General features: G+C 35.2%; 1 protein-coding gene across 3 annotated transcripts in view; it reads right to left on the minus strand.

The window, feature by feature from the left end:
• Nucleotides 1-18,717, minus strand: part of Rock1 (Rho associated coiled-coil containing protein kinase 1) — a 121,465-nt gene that overhangs the window by 26,145 nt on the left and 76,603 nt on the right. For all 3 annotated transcript variants that reach the window (XM_021150215.2, XM_029472234.1, XM_029472235.1), the window contains exons 14-23: nucleotides 15,925-16,060; nucleotides 14,044-14,135; nucleotides 13,700-13,946; nucleotides 10,349-10,455; nucleotides 8,900-9,050; nucleotides 7,114-7,274; nucleotides 5,109-5,293; nucleotides 3,590-3,659; nucleotides 2,770-2,864; nucleotides 1,447-1,612 (exon numbers count right to left, since the gene is read on the minus strand). In XM_021150215.2, coding sequence (XP_021005874.2) covers nucleotides 1,447-1,612; nucleotides 2,770-2,864; nucleotides 3,590-3,659; nucleotides 5,109-5,293; nucleotides 7,114-7,274; nucleotides 8,900-9,050; nucleotides 10,349-10,455; nucleotides 13,700-13,946; nucleotides 14,044-14,135; nucleotides 15,925-16,060 — 1,410 coding nt within the window. The remainder of the gene's footprint in view (nucleotides 1-1,446; nucleotides 1,613-2,769; nucleotides 2,865-3,589; nucleotides 3,660-5,108; nucleotides 5,294-7,113; nucleotides 7,275-8,899; nucleotides 9,051-10,348; nucleotides 10,456-13,699; nucleotides 13,947-14,043; nucleotides 14,136-15,924; nucleotides 16,061-18,717) is intronic.

An 18,717-nucleotide genomic window follows, 5' to 3' on the forward strand; every position in this document is an offset into this window, starting at 1 on the left:
CAAATTGTATCTTATATCTTGGGTATCCTAAGTTTTGGGCTAATATCCACTTATCAATGAATACATATTGTGTGAGTTCTTGGAGGGGAAACTAGTAAAAGGGATAACATTTGAGATGTAAATAAAGAAAAAAAATAATAAAAGAAAATATTATGACCAGCATTGACTATTCTAAGTATGTTGTTTTTCTTTAATCACAAAAACAATTTTTGGAAGGAATATTATTATTTTCCCCCTCTTTGGTTGGGTAAGGGAGAAAGTGGGGAATCAGTTAAAATAGAATCTAGTAATATGTATAGTCCAGGTTGGTCTGAATCTATGTAACTGAGGCTGGTCTTAGATCTAATGATCAGTCACTAAGTCTGGGAATATAAAGCATACACTACCATGCTTGGTTTTTCTTATGTTTGGTGTCTTTGTGTTGTGTATGCATGCAGGTGTAGGTGTGTGTGTGTGTGTGTTGGAGCACATACATATAAAATCCAGAGCAGGACATAAGATACAATATCTTCCTCTATAGCTTCTGAAAGTATAGAGGCTGGGTCTCTTATTGAACAGGAAACTCATTATTTTGGCTAGTCTGGATGGCCAGGAAAATCCTCAGGACCTTCTTGTCTTCATTCCCAACACTGGGATTATACACACGGACAGCCATGTCCATGTTTTTATATGGGTGTTAGGTCTTTTGCGTCTGAGAAGTTAGGTGATCTTGGCAGATTGCATTAATCCTCTAAGCCCCAGATTTACCAAGATCACCTAACTTCTCAGAGTCAAAGTCAAGATTTGAAGCTGGCCCACTGCTACAGAGTGAGTACTTGTTAACTACACAAAAGTCCCTGTGACTCCCATTCACCCCACATTACTCTGAGCCATAAGGACAGGGAATTTGAGTGTTTTCCACAATGGATTAGTTTTGTTTACTAACCATGAGTTTCTTATTCCAGAGTAGTCTCTCTGAACGTCAAGGAAATCTAGTCCATACCATCACTTTCAACACCGTTAAGAAGACGAATTTAAGGTAAGGGGGCTGGAGAGACGGCTCAGTAGTTAGAGCACTGACTGCTCTTCCAGAGATCCTGAGTTCAATTCCCAGCAACCACATGGTGGCTCACAACCATCTGCAATAGCATCTGATGTCCCCTTCTTGTCTCTCTGAAGATAGCTACAGTGTACTCATATGCATAAAATAAATAAATCTTTTTTTTTAAAAAGGGCATTTCTTCACATAAAATATAACATAGATTTACAGTAGGGAAAAAACCCAGTGTATTGAGTAAGATTTTCTATCATTACCAACTGTTTTAGATAAAATAAACACAAGTACAGAAAGGTCACTCTCTCTATGTGAGAAGCATAAGTATATATGTGTGCACATGCACACGCCCTAATACTTTATGACCGACTTTGATTGAGTCAGTCTCAGTCAGATATTTACTTATCACTCACCCGACTAACAGTATGATCTTTATCTGTAATCTCTTGTCTGTTTCTTGAAGCAGCTTTCTTGCTTTCCTGAGTCAACTCAAAATACTGCTCTTCCAGAAGCCCTCGAGCCAGCTGCTCAGACTCAGCTTTTGTTTCTGCTAAATCCAACTGAGTAGAGAGAGTTTCTCTGCAACATTGTAAGTGAAATGAATAAAACAAATTCAGTTTATTCTCCATACTTGATCCTGTAAATGAAAACAATGACCTTGCTAGACATGGTAGTCTACACCTGTAATTCTGACAACTGCAGTCTTAAGGCACAGGGATTGAGAATTTAAAGCCAGCCTGACTACACAGTGAAACAACAAACCAAAAAGTGCCCCCCTCCTCCAAAAACAAACAAACAAACAAACAAACAAACAAACAAAAAACCCCATATAACATAACCAAGGATTTTCCTTTTTAAAGTAAACTTTAAATCCACTATTTTTTCTTTATATAGGTAATGACTTTTAACTTTTTAAGTCATTTTATTTTAGAAAGAAGACTGTCGTGGGTTTGAACTTTATAAGCCACTGGTAGAGCAGGAGGTCATTCAAGACACTTTCAACCCCATTTACACTGGGCAAGTTCCTTACAATTCCTGGAGCTTAATTTGACTAAGTCTATAAACTAAGAGATTAAACTAAATTATCTAATATCTGATATTATGAAAACATATAGATTCAAACCATTGTAAACTATTTGGAAATGTTATTAGAAAACACACTTTGAAGCTTTTCAGAACTGCTGGAGTATAGTGGTCATGTCTAAAATTCTATCTACTTGGGAAGTAGAGGGGGCAGGACTGATCTAGGCCAGCCTTGGGAGCGAAAGATTTTTATCTCAAAACATTAACTTTTCAGAATTTGCTTTTACAGTGAGACTAGATTACTTTAATATGTCTGTCCCTAAGATTCTCTCTTAGACAAGCCATCTTGGTTATCCGTATACTTCCTTTATTTTTGTAGGTTCTTAGAAAATTTGGGTAGTGAACTATCCCTAATTATGACCACAATTACCTCCTCTTTTTCCTTTTTTGTTTTTTAAAACATTATTTTTACTTTATGTGTATGAGTATTTTACTTGCATGTATGTAAGTACACTATTTGTTGCATAGAGCTCACGGTGGCAGGAGAGAGAGCAGATGCTCTGAAACTGGAATCTTAAGGTAGACTAGTGTGATTTGATATCAGTTAGCTCAATAAATTAGCCCTATCAGAATGATGTCACCCTTACTCCCAATTTTTCAACTTAAATTTATGAATGCCTTTCCTGTTTTATTTCAAAAGAAAACAGACATACTTTTCACTTTGCAGTTCCTGTATTTTCCTTAAATTTTCTCGGTTTTTTTCTTCAATTTCTTCTTTAAGTTCCTTTACTTGGGTTTTATAAAGTGTCTGTAAAAACAGTGATAGGAATTAAATGTTTGTGGTGAGATATAAACTCTTTAGCAGTTTCTTTATCTTAAAAGTTTAAAAAGGTTTATTATCTTAAAAGTGAAAACAAGTTAAACCAGGAGTAGAGAGATAGTTTATCAGTTTAAGAGCACTGGCTGCTCTTCCTGAGAACCAGGTTCAATTCCCAGCACCCATATGGCAGCTGAGAGAGAGAGAGAGAGAATGAACACGAGTGCGTGCCCATGTTGTCATTTATTTGCTTATTGCTAATTATGAATAAATAAAAGCTGTTAGAACCTTTCCGCCGAGTTCAAGGAGTTACTCTCCACCTCTGTCATTAACCTCGAATCAGGACAATTCTGTACACAATCCTACCTTAACCTCCAAGTGCTGAGCATTAGGCATAGTATTTCCATGCAACGAAGTCTTCGTTTAAGTCAAGGTCTTACCCTGTAGCCCTGGCTGCCCTGGATCCACCTGCCTGTGCTTTCAGAGTGCTGAGATTAAAGGCCTGCATTACCCTGCCCAACTATCAAACTATTATTTACAGCTGTAATTTGACGGTAAGTAATTTCTGAGAAATTGCACAAAAGGTCTTTTATTTCTCCTTCACAATTTAAATAGACTACAAACCTTGAAAAGAACTATAATTTCAGAAAAAACTCTTAAAAGGTTCTTTTCTAAGTCAGTTTTTAAAGTCTCTACTAAAAATAATTCTCACTTACAGAGAAATACTGCTCAGCTTCAAGTTGATCTTGTAACTCCCGCATTTGCCCTTCATTTCCCCTATATTGCCTTTAAATAAAAGAAAATCAATAATTAAATTTTCGTATTTATGACAGATTTCACTGAAGTTGCTAAAATACAAAAGGTTCAATAAAATAACTTCTGTAAGAAAAATATTTCAGCATCTTGTTATGTTCTAGCTCATCTTACACTATGAAGTGATAATGAATCGACATTAACTACAGCTCTCTCCAAACCATCAAAATGAAATCAAAGGTGCTATGATTTGTTTGTAAATCCTGTAAATATTTGCAGAAAAAGGCAGAAATACAGTTTACAGGCAGAAACATCACAGAAATGTATTTTAAGTGTCTTGTATAGTAAACAAGAGCAGAGGTCATAAATTATTTAATTAAAAAATAAAGTGTAACATTTGGTAATCAGACACATGAAGGAGTATAAAAATAATTACAGGGAATATAAAAAGAAAGGAAGAGCAATAAACTGGTAAGGAGAAAGACAAAGTATGTATACATCACAAACATACACACCTCACATAAAAAAGACCACACACTAAGGAGAGATAAAGACTCAAACACACAAGAAGGTAATAGACCTTGAAGACCCAATTTTATTCTAGGCTTTAGAGTTTAATATTATATAGTAATTGCTCTGTAGTTTAGTAACAAGCCATGTAGGTGATAGACAGTAGATACTAAATATCTACTGAGTGCCAAGTGAGAGTTGCTTGTGGGAAAAAGTATTATGTAACTAACTGGCAAAAAAAGGGGCTAGTAAATGAAGAAAAAAGTTGCCAATATAAATCCAACTTAATAAAAACTGATAACTTATCCCAATGAAACAGGTGGTAGGTGGCAACATGTCTTTGATCCCAACATTCAGGAGGTAGAGACAGGTGAATCTCTTAATGTATGATTAACATACACTGGAGAAGATAAAATCACAACTTGGTATACTGGATTTTTAAAGCAGGCCCATATCTGTTCTAAAAGTAATGACACCCTGGCTTTTTCTTGATCTCAAGCAGGCACATAACATCTTAGCAGTAACAGAAAAATAAAAAAAGATTGTACAACTCTGAAAGGAACCAAAAAAAAAAAAAAAAAACAAACTCACACTCAAGATTGTTTAATCTCTAAAATAAAGCAACCTGAACACTTCCTCTCAGGTAGGGTAGCCTTCTTATTGTAATGCTAGTCTTGAGAGATGTGATGATGTTTATATATATGAAAAGTATGAGGAACTGGCATTTCCAACATCAACAGACTGACTGTAAAGCCAGCAGGCTTGTCAACCTATATTTCTTCCTCTAAATACCCGTAATTGTAACTTAATAAGCTTGTCCTCCCAAAGCCTGAACTTCCTTGCAAATCTTTGCAAGTAAATCCTTTTATCACAAATTTTGTCTTTTTCATAAATCTTGAGATCATCTAAACATATAAAATATCAAGCATCTATAAGCCAATGAAAACACAAAAAGATATTTTCAAGACTTACTTTGTAAGCTGAGCTAACTCAAATTCTAACAACCTCTTTGCTTCCAATAAAGTATTTATTTCCTGTTTCATCTGTTTTTCTAAACCTTTTAAATTGTCTGCTTCAAATGCTTGAGTCTTCAATTCATTCTGTAACAAGAGCCGTTTATTTGATTCCTGTTCCAGCTGCAGGGTGAGATTCTTAACCTATGAATGAGAAACAATTGGCATTTTAACCATTTTTAGTAATTTATTAGATACCTAAAAGAATACTAATCAATCTCAAGAACATTTATCGTCTGCACCATTCTAATTCCCTCTTGAGCCTATTACTGCCTATTTATTACTAAGTGAAAATAGTATGTAAATTTTAAGTATGAAATCTGTGGGGAAAAGAAAAACCTTAGTTTCAACTAGTCCAAAACTTTGGGAAAATAATGATAAAAGTTGTGTCTGAGGAGACATTCCAAATTTTAATTTACCTGTTAACCCACAAATGTTTATATATTCTATTCTATATAATCATAAAACTCAGAAAATAGTTAATATTTATTAAGTACTTATTAGCCAATCAAAACTCTTGCAGCAGTTTTCAACATGTTCTTTACCTGCTATGTGCAAAATGATTATCATAGAAATCATCAAACAGCACGAAGTCCTTCACCCCTGCCTTGTATATGTACTCCTCCTTTCTACACTTCCCTTGATGGTTGGACACTGCAGAATGTTCCAAGACTTAATGAATAATGTTAAACTCAGTCTATTCTTTAGCTTCCACATGACACACCCGTAGCAAGGCTTTCCTTAACTTTCATAAAATCCCACATGCATTGGAGTTCTTATATGTAGTCTTTCTAAGCTGTCTGTTCCCCAACAGTATATAGATCATAGATGTATCTTACTCTCCTCAATAGCAAAAGAGAGAGAAGAGGCTTTTTTTTTTTTTTTTTTTTTTTTTTTTTTTTTTTTTTTTTTTTTTTTTTTTGGTTTTTCAAGACAGGGTTTCTCTGTGTAGCCCTGGCTGTCCTGGAACTCACTTTGTAGACCAGGCTGGCCTCGAACTCAGAAATCCACCTGCCTCTGCCTCCCAAGTGCTGGGATTAAAGGCATGCGCCACCACTGCCCAGCTGAGAAGAGGCCTTTTAAAATTTTTTTAAATTAAAGAAAAAAGTTATTTTGCTTTATGTGTATGGTGTTTAGCCTTTAGCCTATACGTTATGTCCGTGTATTATGTACATTCCTGGTGCCTGAAGAGGGTGCTGGATCCCCGGGAACTGGAGTTACAGATAACTGTGAGCTGTCATTGTGGGTCCTTCCAAAGTTTCAATATATAGTTATCCTACTTGCTAATTTTTAGTCAATTCTATATACAAATACATTAATTTTCCTAAGACTGTTTTCACCTATACATTTCTGAACATTTTAAAAGAACACCAGTTAGTTTACAGCCCAAGTGTTAGCTCCATGTGACAGCTTTATCTTTTCTTCTTTTATTTCACTTCCTCTTATGTATGACTTACTACTTTCTTACCAAGTACATAATCTATCTGCCAAGACAAGTCTTGAAAAACTCAGATAGTAACCACCAACAAATGTCTTTTATCTTTTTATCAATAGTATTATAAACACATGTTTTCTATTAATGTAAGCCACTCCAAACAGTAGTTAATTTTTTTTTAATGCTTTTCTAAATAACACAGATACTAGTTGATAGTTTGGTGGGTTTTGTTTTTTTGTTTTGTTTTGTTTTTGTTTTTGTTGTTTTAAGCCAACAGTTTCTTCTAGGAGGAACTAAGACATTTTGATACAGTTGCATGCACTGCTGTAATACACAATGGAACAGATCCTAGGGAGAGAATGTTTAATAGCTAGTTGAAATGAAAATTGTTTAAGTGCTGGGATAATAGTGTAAACAGTAAACACATACTTCATTCACATCTTCTGTGTTCCAAACATACACAGAGTTCTCCAGTTACAACCTAGAACAGTCTCTCTCTAAAGATGGAAACATTAGCACAGTGTCTTACTTCATCCTCCATCCTTTCTTTACTGTCGGTCAAATGTTCTAGCTTCTGCTGAGACTGTTTCAGGTCAACATCTAGCATAGAACATTGTTTCTCAGTCTCAACAACTCTATTTTCAGCCTTCTCTCGAGCTTCTCTCTCTTCCTTCAGCTTTTTTTCCATTTCTGCAACAGAAAAAAGTTACAAACATACATTTAAAGAGTACCTCAATATTTTTCACTTTAAATGGTCTGAAAAATGATCTTTAAAATCTGATTTATTCTGCAACTGTACTAGATATTAATTATAAAAACTCTAAGAGCATTTGAGTAATTTGTGTAAGAATCTCTACAGAAATAGTGATAAGATATAAAAATAATTTTTAAAATGTCTCAATCTAGCCCTTGCCCAAAAAAGATGAAAAATTCAATACCATTTAAACTAGAGGATTAAGGGTGTAGTTGGAAAGAATAATTAAGAAATGAAATGAAGGTAAAGAATAGAAAACTTTGACTGTAGTAATTAATCTCTATCTTGCACTGGTCTGGAAGATTTTCAAAGAGGCTCTTATTATAGGAATTCTGAGCAACTCAATGAGAGGATTCTATGCAGAATTAATATGAGAAGATTGTAACCTTTACCAGGGAGCCTGATTCTAGAATATTGTAAATTAAGAATTCTAGTGTTTCCATAGTCATGCCAATTTTGCTATTCTTGGAGCCTGCTCTTGAGGTGACAAAGTGGAAGTTCACTTTTTCTCTAACCTTATAAATTCAGCTATACTAACATAATCATTACCTCCTAACTCCATTCTCTCCAATCTAACAGAAATTAATTTCAGTTATGTTTTGATTCTAGATACCTATCCTTGAGTTTCAGACTTACACACCAATTGAGTAATATATCCACCTAGATAGCTATGTAATAAAATTATAAAAGTTGTTTTGGGGAATGTGCTGAGGTTTGAACTCAGAACCTCAAGTAGGCTAAGCATGTGTTCTGCCATTGCACCACATCTCTAGTCCCCAAACTTAACATATTGAAAGAGTTACTTTTCTCTACCCCGAATCACTTCTACCCCACTTCTATTATCCTCTGTAAGATATAACCACTGATTCATCTGTTCCAACTAAGCACTGAGCCTATCTTGCTTTCCGCCCTTCCTCACATTCTGTGCTTCTCTGGATTCTGCTACCACCAGATCAGCCTACTTCCACTGATCTTTTTATAAAGCATTCTCCAGATAGCAAGAGTAGTCTTTTAAGAACATACACTAGAACTGTTGTTGGAGATACTACAGTGTATTAATACTGACTGATCTTAAGGACATTCGAAATAATAAAACGAGCCAATTGGTTGGTCTACACTGAAATTGTGACTGGAAGACATGAAGCAAAGTAAATATAAAAAAAAGAGGCAAAAAAGCAGTTAAGTAACAATAAGGTTCAGAATGGATAGTGAAGAAAAATCTATGGATAGATTAAAAACTGGGAGACTAGAGTCCACTATCTTTGTTTTGTTTTAGACCCAAGCCCTATCCTCGAAACTGCCCTGTCTTAACTTTTCTAGAGTTTAGATTACAGGTGGGGGCCACCATGCTTAGTTCATGTGAGTTCACTAACTTTTACAGTAAAGACATAGTAGGTAAAGAAAAGAAACTATAAAAGGTAAATTTGTGCTAAAAGATATAATAAAAGGTATTCTCTTGTCAATTAACAATGTTTATTTATACTCTCTACCACAAAAGATCAAAATCAAATCTAAGTACTATTTAAATCTAATAAAAATATGCACATTAAGTGGCACTTACCACACATGGCAACAGACTTTGCCTCTTCGATAGACTGGTGCTTGTCAGTTAGGCGCGCTTTGGTGACTTTGTGCTCATTTACTTCTTGTTCTAGCCTTTGTTGTATAGACTTGAGCTTGTAATTCAAATCTATCTCCAAATTATTCTTTTCCTAAGAAAATTGGAATGAGAGCCATGAAATATAATAAACTGCCCAAGAGGCACACAATTAAATCTTACATCCTTCAATATTCTACTGGAGATGAATACTTTTCTAATTACCCTTTCCTGAAGCAATAGCTGATGCAGAGTTCCTTGTGTTCCTAGGTATATTCAGAATAGTTTACACTATAGGAACAAATGAATGCAACATCTTTTCCAATCTTATTCCATTTTTTGACTTAAAAAAAAACAAAACTCTTAAAATGTAAGAATCTATTATTTTTGTGTAAATTCACATTTGCTTCCCTTTAAAAGATGAATCATCGTAGGACAAGGTAGTGGAATGTTTATCTGAGAACTTTAAGAATAGATTCCAGCCCTTTGAAAGTTTAGTCTTCTTTCTTTCATCCTTTTTTAACATTTATATCAGCTTGGCTAACAAAAATTATTTTGCGACAGAACATGTCAAAGCAGTTGCTTTTAAAATCATTTTCCTGCCAGTTGTTGTGTTGGACGCTGGTAGGATTTGCTGAAGAAGCAGAGGCAGGAGGATTACGAGTTCGAAGCCAGCCTGGGCTAAAATCATTTTCCTGAGGGAGACACTGAAATTGAGACCTAGATCTGTAAAGTAATTGATACTTTCTTCAGCAAGGAAGGTAGTGATTTAGCAGTTCCTTTAAATTCTTTAGCAGTGAATTTTTGATAAAATCCTAAATAAATGCAGAGCCCAGCAGGAAGACTTCCACTAGGTATAGACACTTGCCACTAAGCCTAATGACCCTAGTTACAACCCTAGAATCCATATGATAAAAGGAGAGAATTGAAATTCACCTCCCACCACTAAGTTGTCCTGACTCCAAAAATGTGCCATGATCCATGAGGGAGGGAGGGGTACAGAGGGATAGAGGGAGAGGATACAAAAGCCAATTACTTTGGTCTTCTTATATTTTACTTTTTACTAGCAACACAGAATAAGCATGCATGGTATGTTAGGGTCCAGTCCTTTATTTTCTGTCTTTGTATAATTTAATATTCAAGGGTTAATACCTTCCTCTTACCTATGTACAAAGGAACTAAGAATAGTTTTCTTATTAAAAGGTTATTTCCAAACCAAAGTAATATAATTGCCTATTGAAAATCCATAGTACAAACAGAAATAATATTATAACAAGATGCTAAACATATCATGCATACATTCCCATATACCAGGAAAACAATCACACAATAAAAAACAAACATTACAAATGAATGCTATAAAACTACCTTTGATAACCATAATATTCTACATTAGGACAGTAATTCATTTACCTTTTCTGAATGATTAAGCATGTCTTGAGCCTCTTTTCTTTCTCCTTCCACTCTTTCAAGATTATGTTTGAGATGCTTTACTTCTTCTTGTAAAGATGTAATTCGTGCTATGAAGTGAGAAAAGAACGTTAAAGCAAAACTAATTTATGGTATTATAAATCAGAACTGATTATCTGTGAGTGAGCAGGTGGATGACGGAGGATTTGATGGGACTAGTAGGTGTTTGTTAATGTTCAGTTTTGAATTTTTATTTATGCATATGAATGTTTTGCCTGCATGTATATGTTATGCTCCACTTGTGTGCAGTGCCAATGAAGGCCAGAAGAGGGCAATGGGTCTACTGGGACTAGAATTACAGATTACTATAAACTGCCAGAAGGGTGCTAGAAACTTAACCCAGGTCCTTTTGCAAGAACAGTAAACTGTTAACTCACTAGCCCAGTGATTCTCCTTAACCTTCTTCTCCCCTCCACTCTTCCAGCCCAAAAAAAAAAAAACCTAAAAAAAAAAAAAAAATTTTTTTCCCCCAGTCTCAGGCATCTTTAGGCCCTTAATGATAAATGCTAGGTTAAGAACTCAACTACATCTTAGCTATGGACAATCAATATTTAACAAAAATGTCAAAAAACCATTTAAAGAGAAAAGGATAGGGCCTGAGAAATACATTGACCTCTGGCCTCCACAAGAGAGTATGTATACACACCCACACCCACGCAGACACAGGGAGAAATGGCTTCTTAAATGGTCTTGAAACAACTGGGCATCAGACGCTCAACATAACTCCTTAGGAAATAAATTAAAACCACAGTAGTATGTGAGCTCATTCCTATTCAGGCAGTTACCAAATTTTAACACCATGGAGAAAACAGAATCCTAATTTCTTGGTGAGGAAAATGCAATAGTTCAGCAACTGTAAAAAAGGTTTAGCAGTTCCAGAAAAGTTAAGCACAGAATTATTACATGGCCCAGCAATTTCACAACTAAGTATACATTCAAAAGAATACTGATGGCATCCCAGCACTCAGGAAAGCAGAGGCTTCCTGAGTTCAAAGAGAAAAAAGAAAAGTTGGTGGCTTCCCATGGCTAGATGGTAGGGGAACAGGGAAAGACAATTTAATGGGTGAGAGATGTTTAGTAGTGAAAAAAAAAATTAGAAATTTTAGAAAAATTTAGGGAAGACAGTTGTACAACCTTCTGAATATAATAAATGCTAGAACTAAAAAAATAGATGGGCACCATTTTGCGAATGCCCAGGGAAAACAACTGGGCATCTACCAAAAGCTACCAATAAAACCAGTCAGATGTCATATGCTTCCTTATATCTAACCATCACTAAGTTGTCTTGTTCAAGCACTAAATGACATGGAGTCACTAGACAGGTCAAGCTTTTAGATTTAAATCCCAATTTAAACTGCTACGAGTTTGGGATAGCTTACTAAATTATATAGTTGGGTGCAAGCAGCAAATTCAGAATGGGGTACCCTCAATCTTCAAGAGGCAGAAGCAAGCGGATCTGAGTTCTCAGGCCAGCCAGGAATACATACTGAGGTGGTTTCAAACAAAACAAAAACCTCCAAATAGGACTTTAAGTTAAAAAACAAAACAAAATAAGCAGTGAAAAAGGGATAAATCAAATAAATCATACTATAAAGTTTTCTTAGTTTTAACCAATACTTAAAAGATTCTGTTAAAAGAAAAAACAATTAATAAACATGATTACTCAGGTTTGGTTTTTTTTTTTTTTTTGCTATGTTTTCTAATGCTAAATACTGGCCCCCACGGTCTGGTTGTCACCAGGGATGAAGAAATCTTCACATACACCAAGTGATGCCATGTAACCTAGCTCCTTAAAATTATTGACTGAATAAAGAAGCCTACAATCTGTAGCTGGGCAACAGAGAGGTAGGCAGAATTTAGGTTCCCAGGGATTGGGGGCTGAGGGAGTACCACAGAGGGAAGAGAGAAGGTGGAGAGAGAGAACACCAGGGGGTAAACAACTGAGGGCTGGCAAATCGGAATAAAAGCAGCCCAGAAGAAACATGGCAAGTCATATCTCAGGGTTATTAGCAGGGTAAGCAAACATTACAGCATAGAGGGTAGTTATCTGCACAGCTCTAATGCTTAAATATAAAAGGTTTGCATATTTTATCTGGAAACAGAATGATCTAAGGAATGGTAGAAACCCCAATTGAGATTAAACATATACTATAACACATGATGGTGCTGTAAAACTTGGAACCAAACAGTCCAAAGCTTAGTTATAAGCAAAAGATAACAAACATCAACAATTTTAAGAACTGGAAGGATTTATAGAATTAATCCTTGACCAATAAGATTTTCACATGGCTAATTTGCTATATAAAAGCAATAAGAAAAACTAGACTTAAATAAGTGTGAGGCTTTCCCAGTAATTTCAAAGAGGCTCCTTTCTTGGCTATATATATCTAGACCTATTTTAAGCCTGGTGCCTCAAAGATAAGACTGCACTTCAGCTTCTTCAGCTATGAGCCAATGGGAACTCTTCATTTCTGTTTCCATAGTCACAAAAACTGACCTGACCCCGTCCACAGAATTATAGCTAATCATCAAGTCTCATGAGACCTAAAATATGTTCCCTTCCATGACAAAGGTTAAAACATACCCCCCCTCTCATCCTCCAGTCCAGGCTTTTCTTAAGAGGCCTGGCAACTCTCATGTGTCTTTTGTATAGACAGTGTGGATGCTGCTACTGAACAGCAACAAAACCCAGGAAACTATCTGGGAAGTGGAGGCAGTTATCTTTGGAAAACAACCCAAATGGCATTAACCTTTTTAAAACTGTTCCTTTTATTCACTGTCACTTGTGTTTAATCTGCTTTTTAGTTAAACAAAGAATGCTAATAATGAATCCCAACCTTTCCTATTACCCTGGTCTTTTTGGTAAGGGGCACAGAAAGTAGGATGACGGTTAGAGACCACTGCAGAGAGGAAGGGATCAGTTAGTGTATAACAGGTACCATTTAGTTTGGAGTGACTAAAATGGTTGGGAGATTTGTGGAAAGAGGCACAGTAATGTTGAATGTATTTAATGACACTGAAACACACACTTAAAAATGTTTAAAATGGGGTTGGCAGGATGGCTCTGACGGTAAAGGGCTAACCATGCCACCCTACAAACCTGAGATCAATATCTAGAAACCAGGTGAAGATAGAGAGAATGAGTTAGTTCTACCAAGTTTTTCTCTGACCACCCATATGTGCTACAATGGCAACAGACCACACACCTCACAATAATAATATATACAATAAATCAAAAACTTACAATGGTAAATTTTGTGACATATACTTCACATAAGAAAAAGTATTTATTACCTTGAAGGTCTCCAATCATCTCAGAATCATGCCCTCTGTCTCTTCGCTCAGCTTCCAATACAGCTTGCAGCTGGTAGTAATCCTTGTCTGCTTGTGCCTTGGAGTTCTCTAAAATTCTGTTTCTTTCCTGTAATTCTCTGTTCAGGGACTCTAGCTGACTAATTGACTTGCTCATCTCTGTGTGACTCTTCCTTAATCTTACAGCTGTGTCTGATTCTGTCCTAAGTAAGTCATTCGCTTCTTCTAACTATTAAAAAAAAAAAAAAAGAAAGAAGTTTGACCAAACACGATCACGTTTCTTTTAATTAACTATAATTTTAAAAGAATCCTGATGAAGAACTGACCTGCTTCTGTAACTGTGTCAGCTTCTCATTAGCAAGCTGTGAGGTCTGACTTGCTTTCCGTAAGTCTTCCAACTGGTCCTTTAGTGTAGAAACTGGGTAGTCAAAGATTATGTAGAAATTACATATTTTGTTAGAAAAAATACATCTTTTTAATAATAAAATTTATTCTTAGACCCAACAATCAGTGAAATAAGGGCCATTCTCAGTCCCAAAACAAAATTCTATCTTACAAGTTCTTATATTCTTAATCTATCAAAAAGTAGAACATGGTTTTACAGTATAAAGTAAAACAGCTTTGTCTCCAATACTAGTATTCCAAAATCTTTTATTGCCTTCATGGGACCAATCTATTGGTATAATAGTACAGAGCTACTTTTGCGGAGTCCCCCACCCCAACCTCCCAGGGGTGATTTGATAGTCGCTGCAGGCTCTAATCCAATACAAGAGCTCAAGTTATTCTCCTGCCTTAACTCCTGAGTTCTGGGATATAGGAATGTACAACCAAACTTAGTTATAAAGCTAGTTCTTTGATATTAAACATTAAAATTACTTGAATAATTCAGTATTTTTAAAATGGTACAAAAGTCAAAAGATAGTAAATGGTAGAATAATGAGGATTCTCTAGTTTTTTCTCCCTTAACTGATTCTTCTACAACTACTATTCTTCCTTCTTAGGTCAATCTATGAATCAATATCTTAAGATGAAACCAAACATATCATACATATGTTTTGACATGTGTATCTATAGAAATATATGCATATTTAGTAATATAAGATGCTTTTTTCTTTTGTTAAGCTGTGTATTTTTTTAAAGATTTTTACTTATTATTATACATTAGTACACTGTAGCTGTCTTCAGACATGCCGGAAGAGGGTGTCAGGTCTCCTTATGGGTGGTTGTGAGCCACCATGTGATTGCTGGGATTTGAACTCAGGACCTTTGAAAGAGCAGTCAGTGCTCTTACCAGCTGAGCCATCTCTCCAGCCCCCAAGCTGTGTATATTTATGACATATTCCAATATATATTATATCACTGAATTCATTGTTTATACTTTATGAAGAGCCTTATATATACATAAGATTGCATACATATAAGTACATATATAAAATAAACTAGAATTAAAATAATTGTTATCAAATGACATAAAAAACTTTTAAATGTAATATAATTGGAATACTGGTATGAAAATATAAAGTTCTAGCCAAAGATGGTGGCACATGCCTTTAATCCTAGCACTTGGAAGATAGAGGCAGATGGGTTTTTGTGAATTCCAGGCTAGCCTGAGCTACTACTCCGGGGTGGGAGTGTGGCAACTCTAGCTTAACAGTAATCCTATGAGCTGCTTGTTAGAAATGTCTGAGTTTATAGACTTACTGTTGCCAGGCCATGTATCTATACCATAATTTAAATAGAAATCTCTGGAGTTTGGGTATGAATGTTCTGTTTTGTGTATGGGAGTTCTGTGTGTGTACAGTGGGTACAGAGGCCAGAAGAGGGGGCTGGATGCCCTGAAACTGGAATTACAAGTGGTTGGTTGTCATTTTATGGGTGCTGAGAATTGAACCTGGGTCCTCTTAAAAAACAGCCAGTGCTCTTCACTACAGAATCATCTCCTCAGCCCTGATATTTACGGTCTTCAATGATTCTGGTATAAACAAAATTGTAACAATCATGATCTTAGATAAATAACACTTATAGGCTTTAGTAAGTTATAAATGTAACTGAAGATTTGGGTTATTTAAATCATCTGTATATTATTGTAGTTAAGACAATCTCATGATAAAGACAGTTCACTATTAAACAAAAATCTTGGGGCTACAGTTATAGCTCAGTGGTAGTGTCTACGAAGATAGTCCAACATTTTCAAAAGAACAATTTACCTTCATTTTCTATATTTCTTCTCTTCTCATTTTCCTGTTCCACTTTTCTTTGGTACTCATTAATTCTATGTTGTAGCAACATCTTTTCTTTCTCAATTTGAGACACTGCAGATTCTAGATTTCTTCTTTGATTCCCCTAAAATTATAATGACAACAGTTACAATTGACACACAGTTCAGGGAGTACTTTGCTCTTTTAAAATACTTCAGATGAAATCTTAAAATCCATTTTTTGCTTACAATCAGGTGGTATATTCTGTTCTTTTCAGTTGTGCTTATGTGTACACAGTACATGCATGTGTGTGGGTGTGGGTGTGTCTATGTGTGTTGAGGCTGGCAGCCACTGTCAAGTGCCTTCCTCTATTGTTTCTCTTCTATATCACTTGAGATATGGTCTCACTGAACCTGTGGCACCCCAACTGGCAAGCCTGAGTTTTAGGGCCTACCTGTGTCTGCAATACTTTCCCTTGATAAGGTTACAGTCATGCTCAACCGTGCCCTCACACCCAGGTAGTACATTTTTAAAAAAAAAAATTTATTAATTAAATGCATTGTATACAACAAACATTAATAATATTGAGTATTTAGAGACTCAAATGATACATAAAAAATTTGATCAACTTTTTTATTCATATCCTTTCATATCCTAAAAATATCATTAATGAATACTTAAACCTATTCATAACTGAGAATCCTATATCTAATATTGAATACTAAATTGTTTCAAAACATACAAAATGTTCTTTGGAGTTAAACACAGCAGAAAAGCATAAAATATTAAAAATGAATCATTAAGAAATATATTCAAAAGTCCTTATATGACACCCCCAGACATAGTGAGAGAGTAGTTAAAACACATTACATATCTGTGTACACTAACAATCAGTTTACTTAAAAAAAAAGATTAACAGTGTTTCTGGGAGAGAAATTATTTTATCAGTAAGTATATTTTAAAAATTTCAAAAGAGCAAAAATTCTTTGAAGTTAAGCATTAAGAAAATGCTAATTTCAAGCACAGTGAGAAAAATTATCAACAAAATTTCTATGTTTGTAGAACATGATTTTAATATTTTCAACTGTTAATACTCAACAAAGAGAATAATTATTTTAAGATGTATTTGGTTGTTATGTCTCCCTTTTCGTTTCTGATTTTACTAATTTGGATACTGTCCCTCTAGTCAGTCTGGCTAAGGGTTTACCTATCTTCCTGATTTTCTCCAAGAACCAGCTCCAGATTTTGTTGATTCTTTGTATCATTCTTTTTGTTTCTACTTGGTTGATTTCAGCCCTGAGTTTGATTATTTCCTGCTGTCTACTCCTCTTGGGTTTATTTACTTTTTTCTGTTCTAGAGCTTTCAGATGTGCTGTCAAGCTGCTAGTGTATGCTCTCTCCAGTTTCTTTTTGGAGGCACTCAGAACTATGAGTCTTATCACTCATACTCTTATCATACTTATCATACTCTTATCACTGCTTTCACTATTTCTCATAAATTTTGGTATGTGTCTTCATTTTCATTAAATTTTAAAAAGCTTTTAATTTCTTTATTCCTTGACCAAGTTTATCATTGAGTAGAGTATTGTTCAGCTTCCACATATTATGTGTGCTTTCCACTGTTTTTGTTGGTATTTAAGACCAGCCTTAGTCTATGGTGATCTAATAAGATGCATGGGATTATTTCAATCTTCTTATATCTGTTGAGGCCTGTTTTGTGACCAATTATATGGTCAGTTTTGGAGAATGTACCGTGAGGTGCTGAGAAGAAAGTATATTCTTTGCTTTAGGGTGAAATGTTCTATAAGTATCTCTTAGATCCATTTGGTTCATAACTTCTGTTAGTTTCACTGTGTCCCTGTTTAGTTTCTGTTTCCATGATCTGTCCATTGGTGAAAGTGGTGTGTTGAAGTCTCCCACTATTATTGTGTGGGGTGCAATGTGTGCTTTGAACTGTAGAAAAGTTTCTTTTATGAATGTGGATGCCCTGCATTTGGAGCATAGATATTCAGAATTGAGAGTTAATCTTGGTAGATTTTTCCTTTGATCAGTATGAAGTGTCCTTGCTTATCTTTTTTGATAACTTTTGGTTGAGAGTTGATTTTATTCAATATTAGAATGCCCACTCCAGCTTGTTTCTTAGTGCCTTTTGCTTAGAAAATTGTTTTCCAACCTTTTACTCTGAGGTAGTGTCTGCCATTGTCACTGAGGTGCATTTTCTGGATGCAGCAAAATGCTGGGTCCTGTTTATGTATCTAGTCTGTTAATCTATGCCTTTTTTGGGGGGATTGAGTGCTTTGATGTTAAGAGATATTAAAGAAAATTGATTGTTTCTTCCTGTTATTTTTGTTGTGAAAGGTAGAATTATGTTTGTGTGGCTATCTTCTTTTGGGTTTGTTGAATGATTACTTTTCTTTCTTTTTCTAGGGTGCAGTTTCCCTCGTGTTGGGTGTTTTCCATCTATTATCCTTTGTAGGGCTGGATTTATGGAAAGATATTGTGTAAATTCTATTTTGTCATGGAATATCTTGGTTTCTCTATGGTAATTCAGAGTTTTGCTGGGTATAGTAGCCTGGGCTGGCATTTGTGTTCTCTTAGGGTCTGTATGTCATCTGTCCAGGATCTTCTAGATTTCATAGTCTCTGGTGAGAAGTATGGTCTCTGATAGGTCTGCCTTTATATGTTACTTGATCTTTTTCCCTTAATGCTTTTTTTTTTTTTTTTTTTTTTTTTGTTTTTTCGAGACAGGGTTTCTCTTTATAGCTCTGGCTGTCCTGGAGCTCACTTTGTAGACCAGGCTGG

The sequence above is a fragment of the Mus caroli genome, chromosome 18, assembly GCF_900094665.2.
Source record: "Mus caroli chromosome 18, CAROLI_EIJ_v1.1, whole genome shotgun sequence".
NCBI lineage: Eukaryota > Metazoa > Chordata > Mammalia > Rodentia > Muridae > Mus > Mus caroli.